This window comes from Podarcis raffonei, chromosome 18 (assembly GCF_027172205.1).
Source record: "Podarcis raffonei isolate rPodRaf1 chromosome 18, rPodRaf1.pri, whole genome shotgun sequence".
Lineage (NCBI taxonomy): Eukaryota > Metazoa > Chordata > Lepidosauria > Squamata > Lacertidae > Podarcis > Podarcis raffonei.
The window spans coordinates 8,854,101-8,869,815 of NC_070619.1; the positions used below are offsets into that span (position 1 = coordinate 8,854,101).

At 49.9% G+C, this 15,715-nt stretch overlaps 1 protein-coding gene across 2 annotated transcripts in view; it reads right to left on the minus strand.

Annotated features, from left to right (window-relative positions):
- Window positions 1-11,952, minus strand: part of SHC2 (SHC adaptor protein 2) — a 37,592-nt gene extending 25,640 nt beyond the window's left edge. For both annotated transcript variants that reach the window (XM_053372778.1, XM_053372777.1), the window contains exons 1-4: window positions 11,322-11,952; window positions 5,414-5,484; window positions 2,215-2,275; window positions 1,161-1,280 (exon numbers count right to left, since the gene is read on the minus strand). In XM_053372778.1, coding sequence (XP_053228753.1) covers window positions 1,161-1,280; window positions 2,215-2,275; window positions 5,414-5,484; window positions 11,322-11,885 — 816 coding nt within the window. In that variant the 5' untranslated portion in view covers window positions 11,886-11,952. The remainder of the gene's footprint in view (window positions 1-1,160; window positions 1,281-2,214; window positions 2,276-5,413; window positions 5,485-11,321) is intronic.
- Between the last annotated feature and the right edge of the window lie 3,763 nt (window positions 11,953-15,715).

Below are 15,715 nucleotides of genomic sequence, written 5' to 3' on the forward strand. Positions count from 1 at the left end.
GTTCTGGCTTCTGAGATTCAGAATATTTTTTCCCCTTGTTTTCCTCCTCCAAAAACTAGGTGCATCTTGTGGTCTGGTGCGTCTTATAGAGCGAAAAATACGGTAGTCCTTGTCAAAAGGTGTTCCCCCCCCCAAAAAAAGGCAATGAAATGGAAGTGTTTCTGACAATCAGCCTGTGCTGACATCATTACCTCAACACATTATCCTTGACTGACTAGACCAGGCAAGTCCATTTTGGGGGCTTGTGGCAGCTTATTTATTGGGGTCAAATCCTAAAAAAAGGTCAACAACTTTGGTTGGCCCTCACACATTGTGGAGTTTGCCTCCTAGGATGGGACATAAGCAAAGGGTTAAAATAGATGTGATGTGATTGGCCAGTGAGAATGAAAGGGGGGAATAAAAGTTAGAGTGGGAGGTTTTGAAAATCAGTTGAAGTTGAGGTTTGAGAGTTGAAGAAGGAAGAGGGAGGTTTAGGTGTGGGTTGGTAGAGTTGTATTGTGAGAGAGTGAGAGGAATTGTTCGGTGGAGTCAGATAGATAGTTGGAATAATCAGTTTGGAGTTGTTAGGAACTAAGAATAAGAAACTGACAAGAGAAAAAATAACTGAAATCATAAGCTTGTTCCTGCATTTGAAAATAAACTCAATTATTTGTTTATGTTAACAACGGACTGGACTCCGTGTGCCCCCGTGAGATGCGGGGTGGTAGCAGCGGAAAAAGCAATCGCAGTGGTGGCACAGGGTCAACATCGCCACACACATGTTCACTTCATCAAATCTGGCCCTCTTTGAACTAGACCAAGCATGTGACCAGCTGACGAAGTTCTGTGACACCATCCGTTCAACTTGTGATCCCTGATTGACTAGGACCACACCTATGACTAGCCCGGGAAACGTTGCCCTCACTCTAACTTGGCTTCCTTGACCCTCAGTGACATCACCCAATCACGGCAAGATCCCAGATTTTCTAGGAACACCCTGTGGCTCGTCCAGGAAGTCTTGCCCTTCCTCCACCTTTTGGCTTCGTTTGCCCACAGTGACATCACTATGTGAGCCCTGATTGGCAAGGATCATGCCTGGGTGGTGGACACCTCTCAGCACCAGCCAAGACAAGGGCCCTCAACTGGGAATATTGGAATATTGAGGGGTATTCAGGGCTTACCTGTCGGGTTGTAGGAATCATGAGATTCAGCCCGTCGATGGAGATGTTGACCGCTATACTAATGCCAGCGAAACGGAGATTGCTTTTGCCCAGAATTGAGAAGAGAGCTTTGTTAGGTGCCTGGGAGGAGAGAGGGAAGAGAGAGAGGGTCATGCCAAACAACTTGTGAAAACCCTCAGTCCTTTATGGCCATTTCCCCATCACAGCTGTCCATGGAGGCACAGGTCAATTCTGTGTCCAGGGCGGCTGTCTACCAACTCCATCTGGTACGCAGGATGAGACCCTCCCTGCCTGTGGACTGTCTTGTCAGAGTGGTGCATGCTCTGGTTATCTCCCGCTTGGACTACTGCAATGTGCTCTACGTGGGGCTACCTTTGAAGGTGACCCGGAAGCTGCAATTAATCCAGAATGCGGCGGCTAGACTGGGGACTGGGAGCGGCCGCCGAGACCATATAACACCGGTCCTGAAAGACCTACATTGGCTCCCAGGACATTTCCGAGCACGATTCAAAGTGTCGGTGCTGACCTTGAAAGCCCTAAACGGCCCAGTATCCCTGAAGGAGTGTCTCCACCTCCATTGTCCAGCCTGGACCGAGCGGTCCAGCTCTGAGGGCCTTCTGGTGGTTCCCTCCCTGTGAGATGTGAGATTACAGGGAACTAGGCAGAGGGCCTTCTCGGTGGTGGCGCCCGCCCTATGGAACACCCTCCCATCAGATGTCAAGGAAATAAACAACTACCTGGCTTTTAGAAGACATCTGAAGGCAGCCTTGTTTCGGGAAGTTTTTAATGTTTGATGTTTTATCATGTTTTTAATGTTCTGTTGGGAGCAGCCCAGAGTGGCTGGGGAAACCTGGCCAGATATAATATATTATTACTATTATTATGATTATTTCACACCGGAGTCTTTCCCAGTCCTACCCAGAAATGCCATCGGGGACTGAGCCTGGGTCCTTCTACATGCAAAGCATATGTTCTGCCACTGAGCTGTGGTCCAGTCCAAAATTACTGTTTTCTGCAATAATCTCATAGAGGCTGGAGCGGGTATCAAACACACCTTCTTCTTCCAGGTTCCTTTGACTCCCGGAACAGCTTCGTACAGTCTGTTGATGGCTTCCCTGGAAAAGGAAGAAACAATTCCAGAATATCAGTGACATATAATAAATGGCTCAGTGTTAGGCCCCTCTCAATCTAGTCAAGCTTGTGGACATCCATTGAAGCGCAATGCGGTAAGATTTTCCAACATATTTATATTGTATTGAACATTTTCAGCAGGGAAGATGCATGCCGGATAAAGGGAGTCCTTCTCTACACAGCGCAGAGCTAAACTGTGGAATTCCCTGACGCAGGGGATTATGAAAGAGGGTGATTAAATTCATGATCCCATCAAGCTGGCTGTTAATTTTGTTGTCGTTTAGTCGTTTAGTAGTGTCCGCCTCTTCATGACCCCCTGGACCAGAGCACGCCAGGCACTCCTGTCTTCCACTGCCTCCCGCAGTTTGGTCAAACTCATGCTTGTAGCTTCGAGAACACTGTCCCACCATCTCGTCCTCTGTCGTCCCCTTCTCCTTGTGCCCTCCATCTTTCCCAACATCAGGGTCTTTTCCAGGGAGTCTTCTCTTCTCATGAGGTGGCCAATGTCTTGGAGCCTCAGCTTCAGGATCTGTCCTTCCAGTGAGCACTCAGGGCTGGTTTCCTTAAGAATGGATGCATTTGATCTTCTTGCAATCCATGGGACTCTCAAGAGTCTCCTCCAGCACCAGAATTCAGAAGCATCAATTCTTCGGCGATCAGCCTTCTTTATGGAGCTGTTAATTGGGGATGGCGAAATGAAGGCATCCTAAAAAGCAGAGACATCACCTTGCCAACAAAGGCCCATATAGTTCAAGCTATGGTTTTCCCAGTAGTGATGTATGGAAGTGAGAGCTGGACCATAAAGAAGGCTGATCGCCGAAGAATGGATGCTTTTGACTTGGGCCACCTCATGAGAAGAGAAGACTCCCTGGAAAAGACGAGATGGTGGGACAGTGTTCTCGAAGCTAAAGGTAAAGGTAAAGGGACCCCTGACCATTAGGTCCAGTCGTGACCAACTCTGGGGTTGCGGCACTCATCTCACTTTATTGGCCGAGGGAGCCAGTGTACAGCTTCCGGGTCATGTGGCCAGCAGGACTAAGCTGCTTCTGGCAAACCAGAGCTGTACATGGAAACACCGTTTACCTTCCCGCCGCAGCGGTACCTATTTATCTATTTGCACTTTGACGTGCTATCAAACTGCTCGGTTGGCAGGAGCAGGGACTGAGCTCACCCCGTCACGGGGATTCGAACCGCCGACCTTCTGATCAGCAAGTCCTAGGCTCTGTGGTTTAACCCACAGCGCCACCCGCGTCCCTTCTGTTCTCGAAGATACCAGCATGAATTTGACCAAACTGCGGGAGGCAGTGGGAGACAGGAGTGCCTGGTGTGCTCTGGTCACGAAAAGTTGGACAGGACAAAACGACTAAACAACAACAAAATGAAGGCAATTTGCAACGAGAGAGGCAGAGACTGTGTGGTGTTGGAGCAGAGGTTCGGGGAGGGAGAGAAAAAATGCTACAGAGGAAGACCTCCCAGCAGTGGGGCATCTCCCAGCCTACCCCACACGCGCAGGAATCCCTATCGGAGCAATCCATTTCCAAGCAAACTTGCTGCCTCCGCATTCGGACTCCAAAGTCATTGGGGTCGGAAGGTGGGAAAGGGGCAGTGTCTCTTCAATAATGCATGGCCCTCCTGCCCCACTGCGGAGATGCCTCCCTTCTCCAGTTACCCACCATCGATCCGCACTTTGCACGGGCGAGAGAAGGGGGCTACCCCCTCGCCGTGGTTCCTCCTCCCTCCTCCTTCCTGTAGGGCTGATGTGTCAAGCTGTCCCCAGGGCGGTCCTCATCCCTGACATGAGTGCGTACGGAAGATCCTGGCTGCTGCATCAGGGCAAAGACCATAGCTGTCAACGTTTCCCTTTTTTTAAGGGAAATTCCCTTATTCCAAACAGGATTCCTTGCAAGAAAAGGGAAAAGTTGACAGCTATGGCAAAGACACAACGCAGGCCTCCCATCCGCATTGGAGTTTAAAGCAGAACCACCCCACTTTAACCCTCTGCAACCACACCAAAGATTGAAAGCAGCACTAAAAAGGTAAAGGACCCCTGACAGTTAAGTCCGGCTGCGAACGACTCTGGGGTTGCGGCGCTCATCTTGCTTTACAGGCCGAAGGAGCCAACGTTTGTCCGCAGACGGTTTTTCTGGGTCATGTGGCCAGCAGGACTAAGCCGCTTCTGGCGAACCAGAGCAACGCACGGAAACGCCGTTTACCTTCCCGCTGGAGCGGTACCTATTTATCTACTTGCACTTTGACGTGCTTTCGAACTGCTAGGTGGGCAGGAGCAGGGACCGAGCAACAGGAGCTCACCCCGTCACGGGGATATGAACCGCCGACCTTCTGATTGGCAAGCCCAAGAGGCTCAGTGGTTTAGACCACAGGGCCACTATGCCAAGTTAAATAGTCATGTCCCCACTCCCGAATCCTTGGAGCTGCTGTTTGTTAAGAGTTCTGAGACACACACCCCATTCTCCCCCACTCCATGGAGCACTTTAATAGTATTATTATTATTATTATTATTATTATTATTATTTATTAACAACTGAATGCATATACCGCCCTTGCCGACATCACCTTGCCGACAAAGGTCCGTATAGTAAAAGCTATGGTTTTCCCAGTAGTGATGTATGGAAGTGAGAGCTGGACCATCAAGAAGGCTGATCGCCAAAGAATGGATGCTTTTGAATTCTGGTGCTGGAGGAGACTCTTGAGAGTCCCATGGACTGCAAGAAGATCAAACCTCTCCATTCTGAAGGAAATCAGCCCTGAGTGCTCAAGGGAAGGACAGATCCTGAAGCTGAGGCTCCAAGACTTTGGCCACCTCAGGAGAAGAGAAGACTCCCTGGAAAAGACCCTGATGTTGGGAAAGATGGAGGGCACAAGGAGAAGGGGACGACAGAGGACGAGATGGTGGGACAGTGTTCTTGAAGGTGCCAACATGAGTTTGACCAAACTGCGAGAGGCAGTGGAAGACAGGAGGGCCTGGCGTGCTCTGGTCCAGGGGGTCACGAAGAGTCAGACACGACTAAACGACTAAACAATATACCGCCCTATACCCTGTCATCTCTAACTTCCCCCCAGCCAACCCTGTCCTGATCAAATTGGGGTTTGATGACACTTACTTGGTAACTTGCGTCCGGGTGTTGAAATCTAGGGACCTCATCGACCGCAGGATCTCGATGCATCCCATGTACTGAAAAAGCAGAGAAGGGGCATCAGCAAAGGTGAAGCAGTCCAACTCTGACTTCTGCAACTCTCGCACTGCAGGGGGTTGCATTAAGTGGCCCTTGGGGTCCCTTAAGAGCACAAGAAGGACCTTTTGGATCATCTGAAGGAGCGTCTCCACCCCCATCGTTCTGCCCTGACGCTGAGGTCCAGCGCCGAGGGCCTTCTGGTGGTTCCCTCACTGCGAGAAGCCAAGTTACAGGGAACCAGGCAGAGGGCCTTCTCGGTAGTGGCACCCACCCTGTGGAACGTCCTCCCACCAGATGTCAAAGAGAACAACAACTACCAGACTTTTAGAAGACATCTGAAGGCAGTCCTGTTTAGGGAAGCTTTTAATGTTTGATGTATTAGAGTATTTTAATTTTTTGTTTTTTGGAAGCCGCCCAGAGTGGCTGGGGAAGCCCAGCCAGATGGGCGGGGTATAAATTATTATTTTTTTATTATTATCCTGCCCGGTATCCTGGTCTCACAGTGGCCGACCAGGGAAACCAGAAATCAGGATTCGAATCCAAGACCAACGTGCTCGGCTCCTGTGGCTTTGGCAGGTGCCATTCTGAAGGACTGCTGCTTCGGCTATAACTATATCCATCCCCTTTTAAAGTCATCCATGGCTGGCGGCCATTGCTGGCTCCTGTGGGAAGGAGTTCCACAGGTTAACCGCGCACTATGTGAAGAAGGGCTTCCGTTTATCACTCCCAAATCTTCCACTTTTCGATCGTAATTCAGTAATATTTGAATTAAGAGGATAGGGGGGAAACACATCCGTTTAGATGGAGATTAAATGAAGGGCTTTTAGATAATCAAAATGTTTTACGAAAAGCAGAAAAAAAGCCCTGAGGGATGGTTTTGAATTAAATTTAAATCGAGAGATAGAAAGAAAGACGGTTTGGGATGCTAAGGTAAAGGTAAAGGGACCCCTGACCATTAGGTCCAGTCGTGACCGACTCTGGGGTTGCGGCGCTCATCTCGCTTTACTGGCCAAGGGAGCTGGCATACAGCTTCCAGGTCATGTGGCCAGCAGGACTAAGCCACTTCTGGCGAACCAGAGCAGCACACGGAAACGCCGTTTACCTTCCCGCCAGAGTGGTACCTATTTATCTGCTTGCACTTTGACGTGCTTTCAAACTGCTAGGTTGGCAGGAGCAGGGACCGAGCAACGGGAGCTCACCCCATCACGGGGATTCGAACCGCCGACCTTCTGATCGGCAAATCCTAGGCTCTGCGGTTTAACCCACAGCACCACCCGCGTCCCTTTTGGGATGCTAGTAAAGCAGTAATGAGAGGTTTCAAAATTGTATAGATTTCTATACCTCTCAATCTCTCTCTCTCTTTCTCTCACTTACACATTCTTTGACTGAAGAAGGGCCCTGCTAAATTTGAAAATCTGCAAATTTCAGAGGATAGCCGTGGTTTGTTCCACACATTGTTTGGGGAAGCATCCATCAGGTAGGTTCTCCTCAAACCATGAGTGGAATCAGAATTATTCCCTATCCTTCCTTGTCTGCGGCTAAATTCTGCTACTGACAAAACCCATTGACCTTAACGGACATGACTAACTCAGGCCCATCAATTCCATTGAGTTTACTCTGAGAAAAATTTAGCTACACACACCTCGTTCTGCTCTCCTCTGATTTACTCCCCTTGGGACCTCTCCCAGCCCCCCCCAAAAAGGCTATTTGCCTTAGGAGACTATTCTAGAAGAATAACAACCACCATCTCCCTGATCTCAGTCTCAGTCAGTTTTATTGCACATAGCCAAAGGCTGCCGCAATGTACACAGAATTATTTGACAAATCTCCCTAATCTGAAACCAGGAAATAGAACTTGAGAATAGGAATGGAAGGAGCCATCCCTTTCGGCCTTCCCTGCTTCTCATTTTTGCATTCTTATTTTCAGTTCTTCAGATTTTGTGGCAATTTGCAGTTTATTTCTCAACTGGCGGGGGCGGGGAACCCTCATGAAAATTCTATAGCGTTTCAGTGCAAATTCCTTCCGACAAACACATTTTTATATTATGCGCATGCCCTTTTGCAAATCAGTCCCCCCCCTTTTATATAATGCATATTAGGATGTTGCTTTCACAAGTGTGAAAAGATGCCCATTTTGCCCAAACAAATGCAATTTTTTTTCGTCAACGAGGCTTGCGTCGCAAAATTCGTAGAAGTGCGAATTTTGAAAGGTAGCTGTGGATGGGTTCGCATGGTGTTCGGGAAAGTGAGGGTTTGACGGGAGCAAAGAATCATTGAATTGTTGAGTTGAAAGGGAGCCCCAGCGATCATCTAGACCAACCCCCAAATCACAGCTGAAGAATCCCTGACAGATGGCCATCCAACCTCTGCTTAAAAACTTCCACCACCTTCTGATGGAGTCTTGTTCCACTGCCAAACAGCTCTTGTCCTGAGAAAGTTCTTCCTAGTGTTTAGCTGAAATCGCCTTCCTTGTAACTTGAAGCCATGGGTTCGAGTCGTACCCTCCAGAGCAGGAGAAAACAAGCTTGCTCCATCTTCCATGGAATAGCCCGTGGGTAGGCAAACTAAGGCCGGGGGGCTGGATCTGGACCAATCACCTTCTCAATCCGGCCCGCAGACGGTCCGGGAATCAGCGTCTTTTTACATGAGTAGAATGTGTGCTTTTATTTAAAATGCATCTCTGGGTTATTTGTGGGGCATAGGAATTCGTTCTTCTTTTTTCAAAATCTAGTCCAGCCCCACACAAGTTCTGAGGGACAGTGGACTGGCCCCCTGATGAAAAAGTTTGCTGACCCCTGGAATAGCCCTTCAGATATTTGAAGACGGCTCTCGCAATCACCTCTCAGTCTTCTGGTTAAACATACCCAGCTGTCTCACAGTTTTACTGATTTGAATCTCTCCTCCATCCTTAAACGTAAAGGGACCCCTGACCATTAGGTCCAGTCGTGGCCGAATCTGGGGTTGTGGCGCTCATCTCGCTTTACTGGCCGAGGGAGCCGGCGTACAGCTTCCGGGTCATGTGGACAGCAGGACTAAGCCGCTTCTGGAGAACCAGAGCAGCGCATGGAAACGCCGTTTACCTTCCCGCCGGAGTGGTACCTATTTATCTACTTGCACTTTGACGTGCTTTCGAACTGCTAGGTTGGCAGGAGCAGGGACTGAGCAACGGCAGCTCACCCCGTCACGGGGATTCGAACCGCTGACCTTCTGATCGGCAAGTCCTAGGCTCTGTGGTTTAACCCACAGCGCCACCCGCGTCCCTCCATCCTTACTCAAGAGTAAAGCCATCTGAGCACACCGGGGGATCACATCCCATGTATACCAACAGCCGGCCTGTGACCCTCAGAACTGTTCTGTCCTCATATGCTATTCGTTTCTGACTTCTCAGCCGGCAGAGGTTCAGAACAATAGATGTTTCTCGAGAAACCCAGCTTAACAAGGAATGATTTATAATCATTTTCCGGGCAAGGAAGATTCCCTCCCCTCCCCACAAAAGAGGCTTTGCTGCTGCAATTTGCCTGTCAAAATAAATGGCCCCTTAAATGAATTAAGAACAAGGGGTTAACTAAAGGGTTCCTCCTCCTCCTCCCTCCTCCTCCCTCTTTTCCTTTTGTGACATGTCTTTCCAGTTTTACGCTGTAGGGCAGAGATTGCCCTTTCCCTGATATCTGCAAGCAGCTTTCAGGGGGTTTCTTTCCTGGCTGAAGCGCTGGGTTAAAAAAAGAAGGAGGAAGGAAGTGGTGCCCATCTTCTAATTGAAATAAAGAAAGTGCTCTCTACGTCTCTAGAAAGAAAGAATTATTTGTTCAAAAGTATACAGTGGTGCCTCGCAAGACGAATGCCTCGCATGACGAAAAACTCGCTAGACGAAAGGGTTTTCTGTTTTTTGAGTCGTTCCGCAAGACGAATTTCCCTATGGGCTTGCTTCGCAAGACGAAACGTCTTGCAAGTTCTTGCGAGTTTGTTTCCTTTTTCTTAAAGCCGCTAAGCCGCTAAGCCGTTAATAGCCACTAAGCCGCTAAGCCGTTAATAGCCGCTAAGCCATTAATAGCCGCTAAGCCGTTAATAGCCGCTAAGCCGCTAAGCCGTTAATAGCCGCTAATAGCCGTGCTTCGCAAGACGAAAAAACCGCAAGACGAAGAGATTCGCGGAACGGATTAATTTCGTCTTGCGAGGCACCACTGTAACTCCAAGTCCCAGGTTTCTGCGTCCTGTTTCCTGAATATCAGCATTGTGATAATTATCTACAGCGTTTATCTATCCCTCCACGGAGTTCATGGCAATATAATAATAATAATAATAATGTTTCTCCCATCCACTCACAACAACCCTGTGAGGTAGGTCAGGCTGAGGCTGCAGCTCACCCACTCAGCTCCATCGCTGAGCGGGGATTCGAACTCGCGTCTCGCAAGCTACCACACCAGCCCTGGTTATCGTTTAACGCCTATGCTTGTTCTTATGTTTATATATTTAAAGGACAGCCCCAAATTACTAGTGCTGCTGAAGTGGGGGGGGGGACTCTTTTTTTAACTCCTTCCAAACTTTGAGGGCATCATGAAACGGGCCGCTGTGATTTCAGGTTGCTGTTACATGTAAGTCGCTAGGAGGAAACCCCAGATCAGATCCTCTTTACACCCTTCAATCCTGCGCTGAGTGGAGGGGGCTAAAATATAAACGGCAAAACCTACTCTGTCTTTCGTCTCCCCTCCACCAACACATAAACCTCAAGCCCCATCCACTTCCGGCCCTGATTAATTCAAAACGGCGACTGTAACGTCATACCAGTCTGTGCAATGGGTACATTTGCTTCTGGGCCCAAAAAAAGTCAAACTAGTGATCACCGTCCGCTAGCTTATGAGCAAGAGGTCCTGGGGCTCGGGCTTGATTCGTTCTGAAAGCCCTACCTCGACTGAAAACATGCCGGGGTGCTCCCAAAATACTCCACAGCGCACAAAAGACCCGTCGGAGCAGGAAACTACTATCGGGATGGCCTCTGAGCACGTGCAGAGTGAACTCCACTCCACAGAGCAACTGCAACCAGTATGTCAGACCAGGTATCTGATTGGCAGGGCGTCCCCTGAGGTCCGCTACTTTTTTCACCATGCCCCCTAGAATCATAGAGTTGTAGAGCTGGGAGGGACCCGACGGTCATCTAGTCCAGCCCCTGAAATGCCCCCTGGGTGGGCTCGATTCAACCTTCTGGTTGACAGCCCCCACTGCGCCAAATTGCACGACTTAGTACTCCCAGCGTTTCCAGATTTCGGGCTGTAGATGGGCTCGCAAGGTTTGGTGCCTGTTGCAAAAAGTCCCCCCCCCAAATAACTGTCCCCAAAACTGTTGTCTCCAAAACGACCCCCCCTTGTGAAGGAAGCAGGGGCCCAAGGGCCACTCACCCGGACGATGTAGGGTGTTCGGCTTCCGGAAAAAGTTTGCGAACCAGAACGCTCGCTTCCGGGTTTGCGGCATTCGGGAGCCAAAACATCCGAGTCACAAGACGTTTGAGAAGCAAGGTACGGCTGTATTCGGGGAAATGATCGAGACCCAGCGAGCGCCGTGACGTTCAAACCCTGATCTCTGACACTCTAACCACTGCATGGCACTGCCTCTTTTTAACCACGAGGAGGCCAGATTGCAGGTTATCCTGTTGCCATTTGGGGGCAAAGCGGACTAACTCTTCACGGCCCCAGGGAGGGCTGCCACCTGGATTCACCTCTGCTCCCCTCCCAAAATGACACAGCCCAACCTGCAAAAAGTCCCCCCAAAAAACTGCCCCCAGACGTGGTCCCCCAAAACGACCCCCCCTTGCGAAGGAAGCAGGGGGCCGATGGCCACTCACCCGAACGATATAGGAGACCCCCGGGCCCAGGATTCTCTCGTCCGGGTGAAGCCAGCCTTGGACCGGTTTGCTGATAAAGCTCCCTTTGCGACTCCATTCCTCCCCGGCCGGCCGACCCCCCTCAGCCCGTGGGGCCTTCCTCCCGCTGCCGGCGGGGCCCCCCCTCAGCCGGCTCATCACCTGCAGGCTGCAGGGCGTGGCGCAGACGGGCTCGCAGGCGCTGAGGACGGCGGCCAGGCCCGACGAGGGGGGCTGCGGAGTGCCCCGGACTTCTCTCCCCGTGGCCGAAATCTCCTTGCTGCTGCCGCCGGAGGGGCTCCGGCTAAGAAACCCCGAAGGGCTGGAAAATTTCCACTGGGGCATTTTGGGGATTAGCATGCAGAAGGTGGTGACGGCCTCTTGCTCCTCGCCCAGCGGCGGGGGGCAGGGGGGGTCCGCCGAGGGGGCGGCCGAGGGGGGCGGCAGCGGCCCGGTGGCCGAGGCGACCTTGCCGCTCATGGCTGGTTTCTCCGACGGAGTCAGGGCGTCGTTCCAAAAACGGTCATACTTTGGCACTGCTAGCATCCCCGGCTCGTCTGGCTAAGTGGTTTTAGAGTGCTCCGGTTGCTCTGTGCAGCGCGGCCGGCCAAACGCCGCCCCTGCCGCATGCCGCCCCCCCCCCCCCCGCCAACACAGGCCTCCGGCAGACATCCTTCTCTTACCCAACCCTTGGGAAGATCAGAGAACACACCATGACGTAATTCTCCCTGGCTACCATTTTTTTATTTCTTTGCACACACAAGCGCTGTGCAGAATTGGAGGACTGCTGCTGCTGCTCTCTCCAGCTGCCCAGACAAATTGGCAGAAAAATAAACTCGCCGTTCCTGCTGCCGTTCCCCATCCCCAAGAAAAGAAGGGGTCGTTCCCCATCTTTTTAGAATTTTAGATTTTAGAATGTTGTATTATTTTATTTTATTTTGTTTTATTTTATTTTTTAAAAAAAATCATTGATTTTCCATACAGTTATACATTTTTATCCAAAATACAACAAATTGTCTCTTTTTTGAACTTCCTTCAGCGTCTCTGATAATCATCCGTATTTATAACTTTAATTACACATTCCCTTCTTTCGTACAGTGGTGCCCCGCAAGACGAAATTAATCCGTTCTGCGGGTGTCTTCGTCTTGCAGGGATTTTCGTCTTGCGGAGCACCGCTATCAGCGGATCAGCTGATAAGCGGTAATTGACAGATAAGCGCCTTAGCGGCTTTTAGCGGATTAGCGGATAAGCGGCAATTTGCAGATAAGCGGCTTAGCGGCTTTCAGAAAAGGGGAAAAAAACGGAGCACCGCTATCAGCGGATCAGCTGATAAGCGGTAATTGACAGATAAGCGGCTTAGCGGCTTTCAGCAAAGGGGGGGAAACGGAAGACCCCGAAAAATTTTTCGTTTTGCAAGACAACCCCATAGAAAAATTCGTCTTGCGAAGCGGAAAAAATATCGGAAAGCCCTTTCGTCTTGCGCGTTTTTCGTTTAGCGGGGTATTCGTCTAGCGGGGTACCACTGTATTGCCATTATACTTCCCTTCCCCCACTATTTCATATTAACAATACTTCTCTATTTTTACAGTGCCTCTTGAAATCCCACTAGCATTGTGTTCATGCCACATACGTTTTTCAGATAATCTACGAACTTTCCCCAGTCTTCGATGAACTTTTGGTCTTTGGTGTATCTGATTTTCCCAGTTAATTTGTCCAATTCCGCATAATCTGTCAGTTTCAGTCTCCATTCTTCTATCATCGGTATTTCCTCTTGCTTCCATTTCTGGGCCAACAAGATTCTGGCTGCCGTTACTGCGTATTGAAAGAGTTTACAGTCTTTTCTTCTTATATCCTTTCCTAGGATCCCTAAAAGAAAAGCCTCCAGTTTTTTTGCAAAAGTATATCTTAACATTTTTTTCATTTCATTATATATCATTTCCCAAAAGCTTTTCACTTTCTTACATTCCCACCACACATGAAAGAACGTCCCTTCTTTTTCTTTACATTTCCAACATTTGTTACACGTCTTATACATCTTTGCTAACTTTACAGGTGTGATGTACCATCTGTAAAACATTTTCATAACATTTTCTTTCAGTGCCGTACATGCAGTAAATTTTATATTCTCTTTCCACACACACACACACAAAAAGAATGTTGTATTATTTTATTGTTGTTAGCCGCCCTGAGCCCGGCTTCGGCTGGGGACAGTGGGATATAAATAAAATTTATTATATTATTATTATTTTTCATTACGGAAACTTTAAAGATTCAGGTGTGTTGGTTTTTTTGTTTTACCTTAAGGGTTTCATATACAGTGGTACCTCAGGTTAAGTACTTAATTCCTTCTGGAGGTCCGTTCTTAACCTGAAACTGTTCTTAACCTGAAGCACCACTTTAGCTAATGGGGCCTCCCGCTGCTGCCGCGCCACCAGAGCACAATTTCTGTTCTCATCTTGAAGCAAAGTTCTTAACCCGAGGTACTACTTCTGGGTTAGCGGAGTCTGTAACCTGAAGCATCTGTAACCTGAAGAGTATGTAACCCAACGTACCACTGTAACCATATTTCTGCTTGGTTATCTAAAAGATGTTACAGGCGTACCTTGGTTCTCGAACAGAATGCATTCTGGAAGTCCATTTGGCTTCTGAAAACGTTCGGAAACCAAATCGCGGCTTCTGATTGGCTGCAGGAGCTTCCTGCGGCCAATGGGCAGCCGCATCGTATGTTCGGCTTCCGGAAAAAGTTCGCAAACCAGAACGCTCGCTTCCGGTTTTGCGGCATTTTGGGAGCCAAAATGTCCAGGTCACAAGGCGTTTGAGAAGCAAGGTACGGCTGTATTTGGGGAAATGATCGAGACCCAGCGAGTGCCGTGACGTTCAAACCCTGATCTCTGATGCTCTAACCACTGCACGGCACTGCCTCTTTTTAACGACGAGGAGGCAAGATGGCAGGTTATCCTGTTGCCATCTCGCTTTATTGGCCGAGGGAGCCGGCGTACAGCTTCCGGGTCATGTGGCTAGCAGGACTAAGCCGCTTCTGGCGAACCAGAGCAGTGCATGGAAACGCCGTTTACCTTCCCGCCGGAGCGATACCTATTTATCTACTTGCACTTTGACGTGCTTTCAAACTGCTGAGTGGGCAGGAGCAGCGACCGAGGAACGGGAGCTCACCCCGTCGCGGGGATTCGAACTGCCGACCTTCTGATCGGCAAGTCCTAGGCTCTGTGGTTTAACCCACAGCGCCACCCGCGTCCCTCCCCAGCAAAGAAGGCCGCTGCGAATCCGCCGTAAGCCTCTGGTTTTGGAGACCAGGCCTGCTTGCTCCTTCCTTCGCCAGCAGGATGGGCACCGTGATTCTGAAAGCAGCGAAATCTTTGGCTCTCTAAATCCCTGCTATCTTCAGAGTGGATCAAGGACAGTTCATTAAAGAGAATCACAGTCAGAAGTTGGACATGCTCTGGTGCTTGAAGAAAGCTGGCCTGTCGTCTCAGAGGCTCGGATTATCTTCTGGCGGTGAGAGGGGGGGAGAGAGAGATGCTATACGATTCTGAGTTTGCAGCACAGTCACAGGCCAAGAAAAACATGTGAAAGCTGTTCTCCTCGGCAGGTCGAGGGACCAGGCAACAAGGAGGAATGGAAAAAGCAAGTGATGAATTAATTACTCCTCTGCCAGACGTTTTGTGCCATTTTGCTCTTAAAAAACAACACCAAATCATTTAAATTTTCAGATTTACAGACATACACCAAACAAACAAATAAAACAAACCCTGTAAGTTCCCTTGGACTTCCCTCCTCCCATTTGGGGGTCCTTATGTTAAGGGATGGGACGCGGGTGGCGCTGTGGGTAAAAGCCTCAGCACCTAGGGCTTGCCGATCGAAAGGTCGGCGGTTCGAATCCCCGCGGCGGGGTGCGCTCCCGTTGCTCGGTCCCAGCGCCTGCCAACCTAGCAGTTCGAAAGCACCCCCGGGTGCAAGTAGATAAATAGGGACCGCTTACTGGCGGGAAGGTAAATGGTGTTTCCGTGTGCTGCGCTGGCTCGCCAGATGCAGCTTTGTCACGCTGGCCACGTGACCCGGAAGTGTCTCCGGACAGCGCTGGCCCTCGGCCGCTTGAGTGAGATGGGCACACAACCCTAGAGTCTGTCAAGACTGGCCCGTACGGGCAGGGGTACCTTTACCTTTACCTTTATGTTAAGGGACGCGGGTGGCACTGTGGTCTAAACCACTGAGCCTCTTGGGCTTGCCGATCGGAAGGTCGGCGGTTTGAATCCCCGCGACAGGGTGAGCTCCCGTTGCTCTGTCCCAGCTCCTGCCAACCTAGCAGTTCGAAAGCACACCAGTGCAAGTAAATAAATAGGTACCGCTGCGGCGGGAAG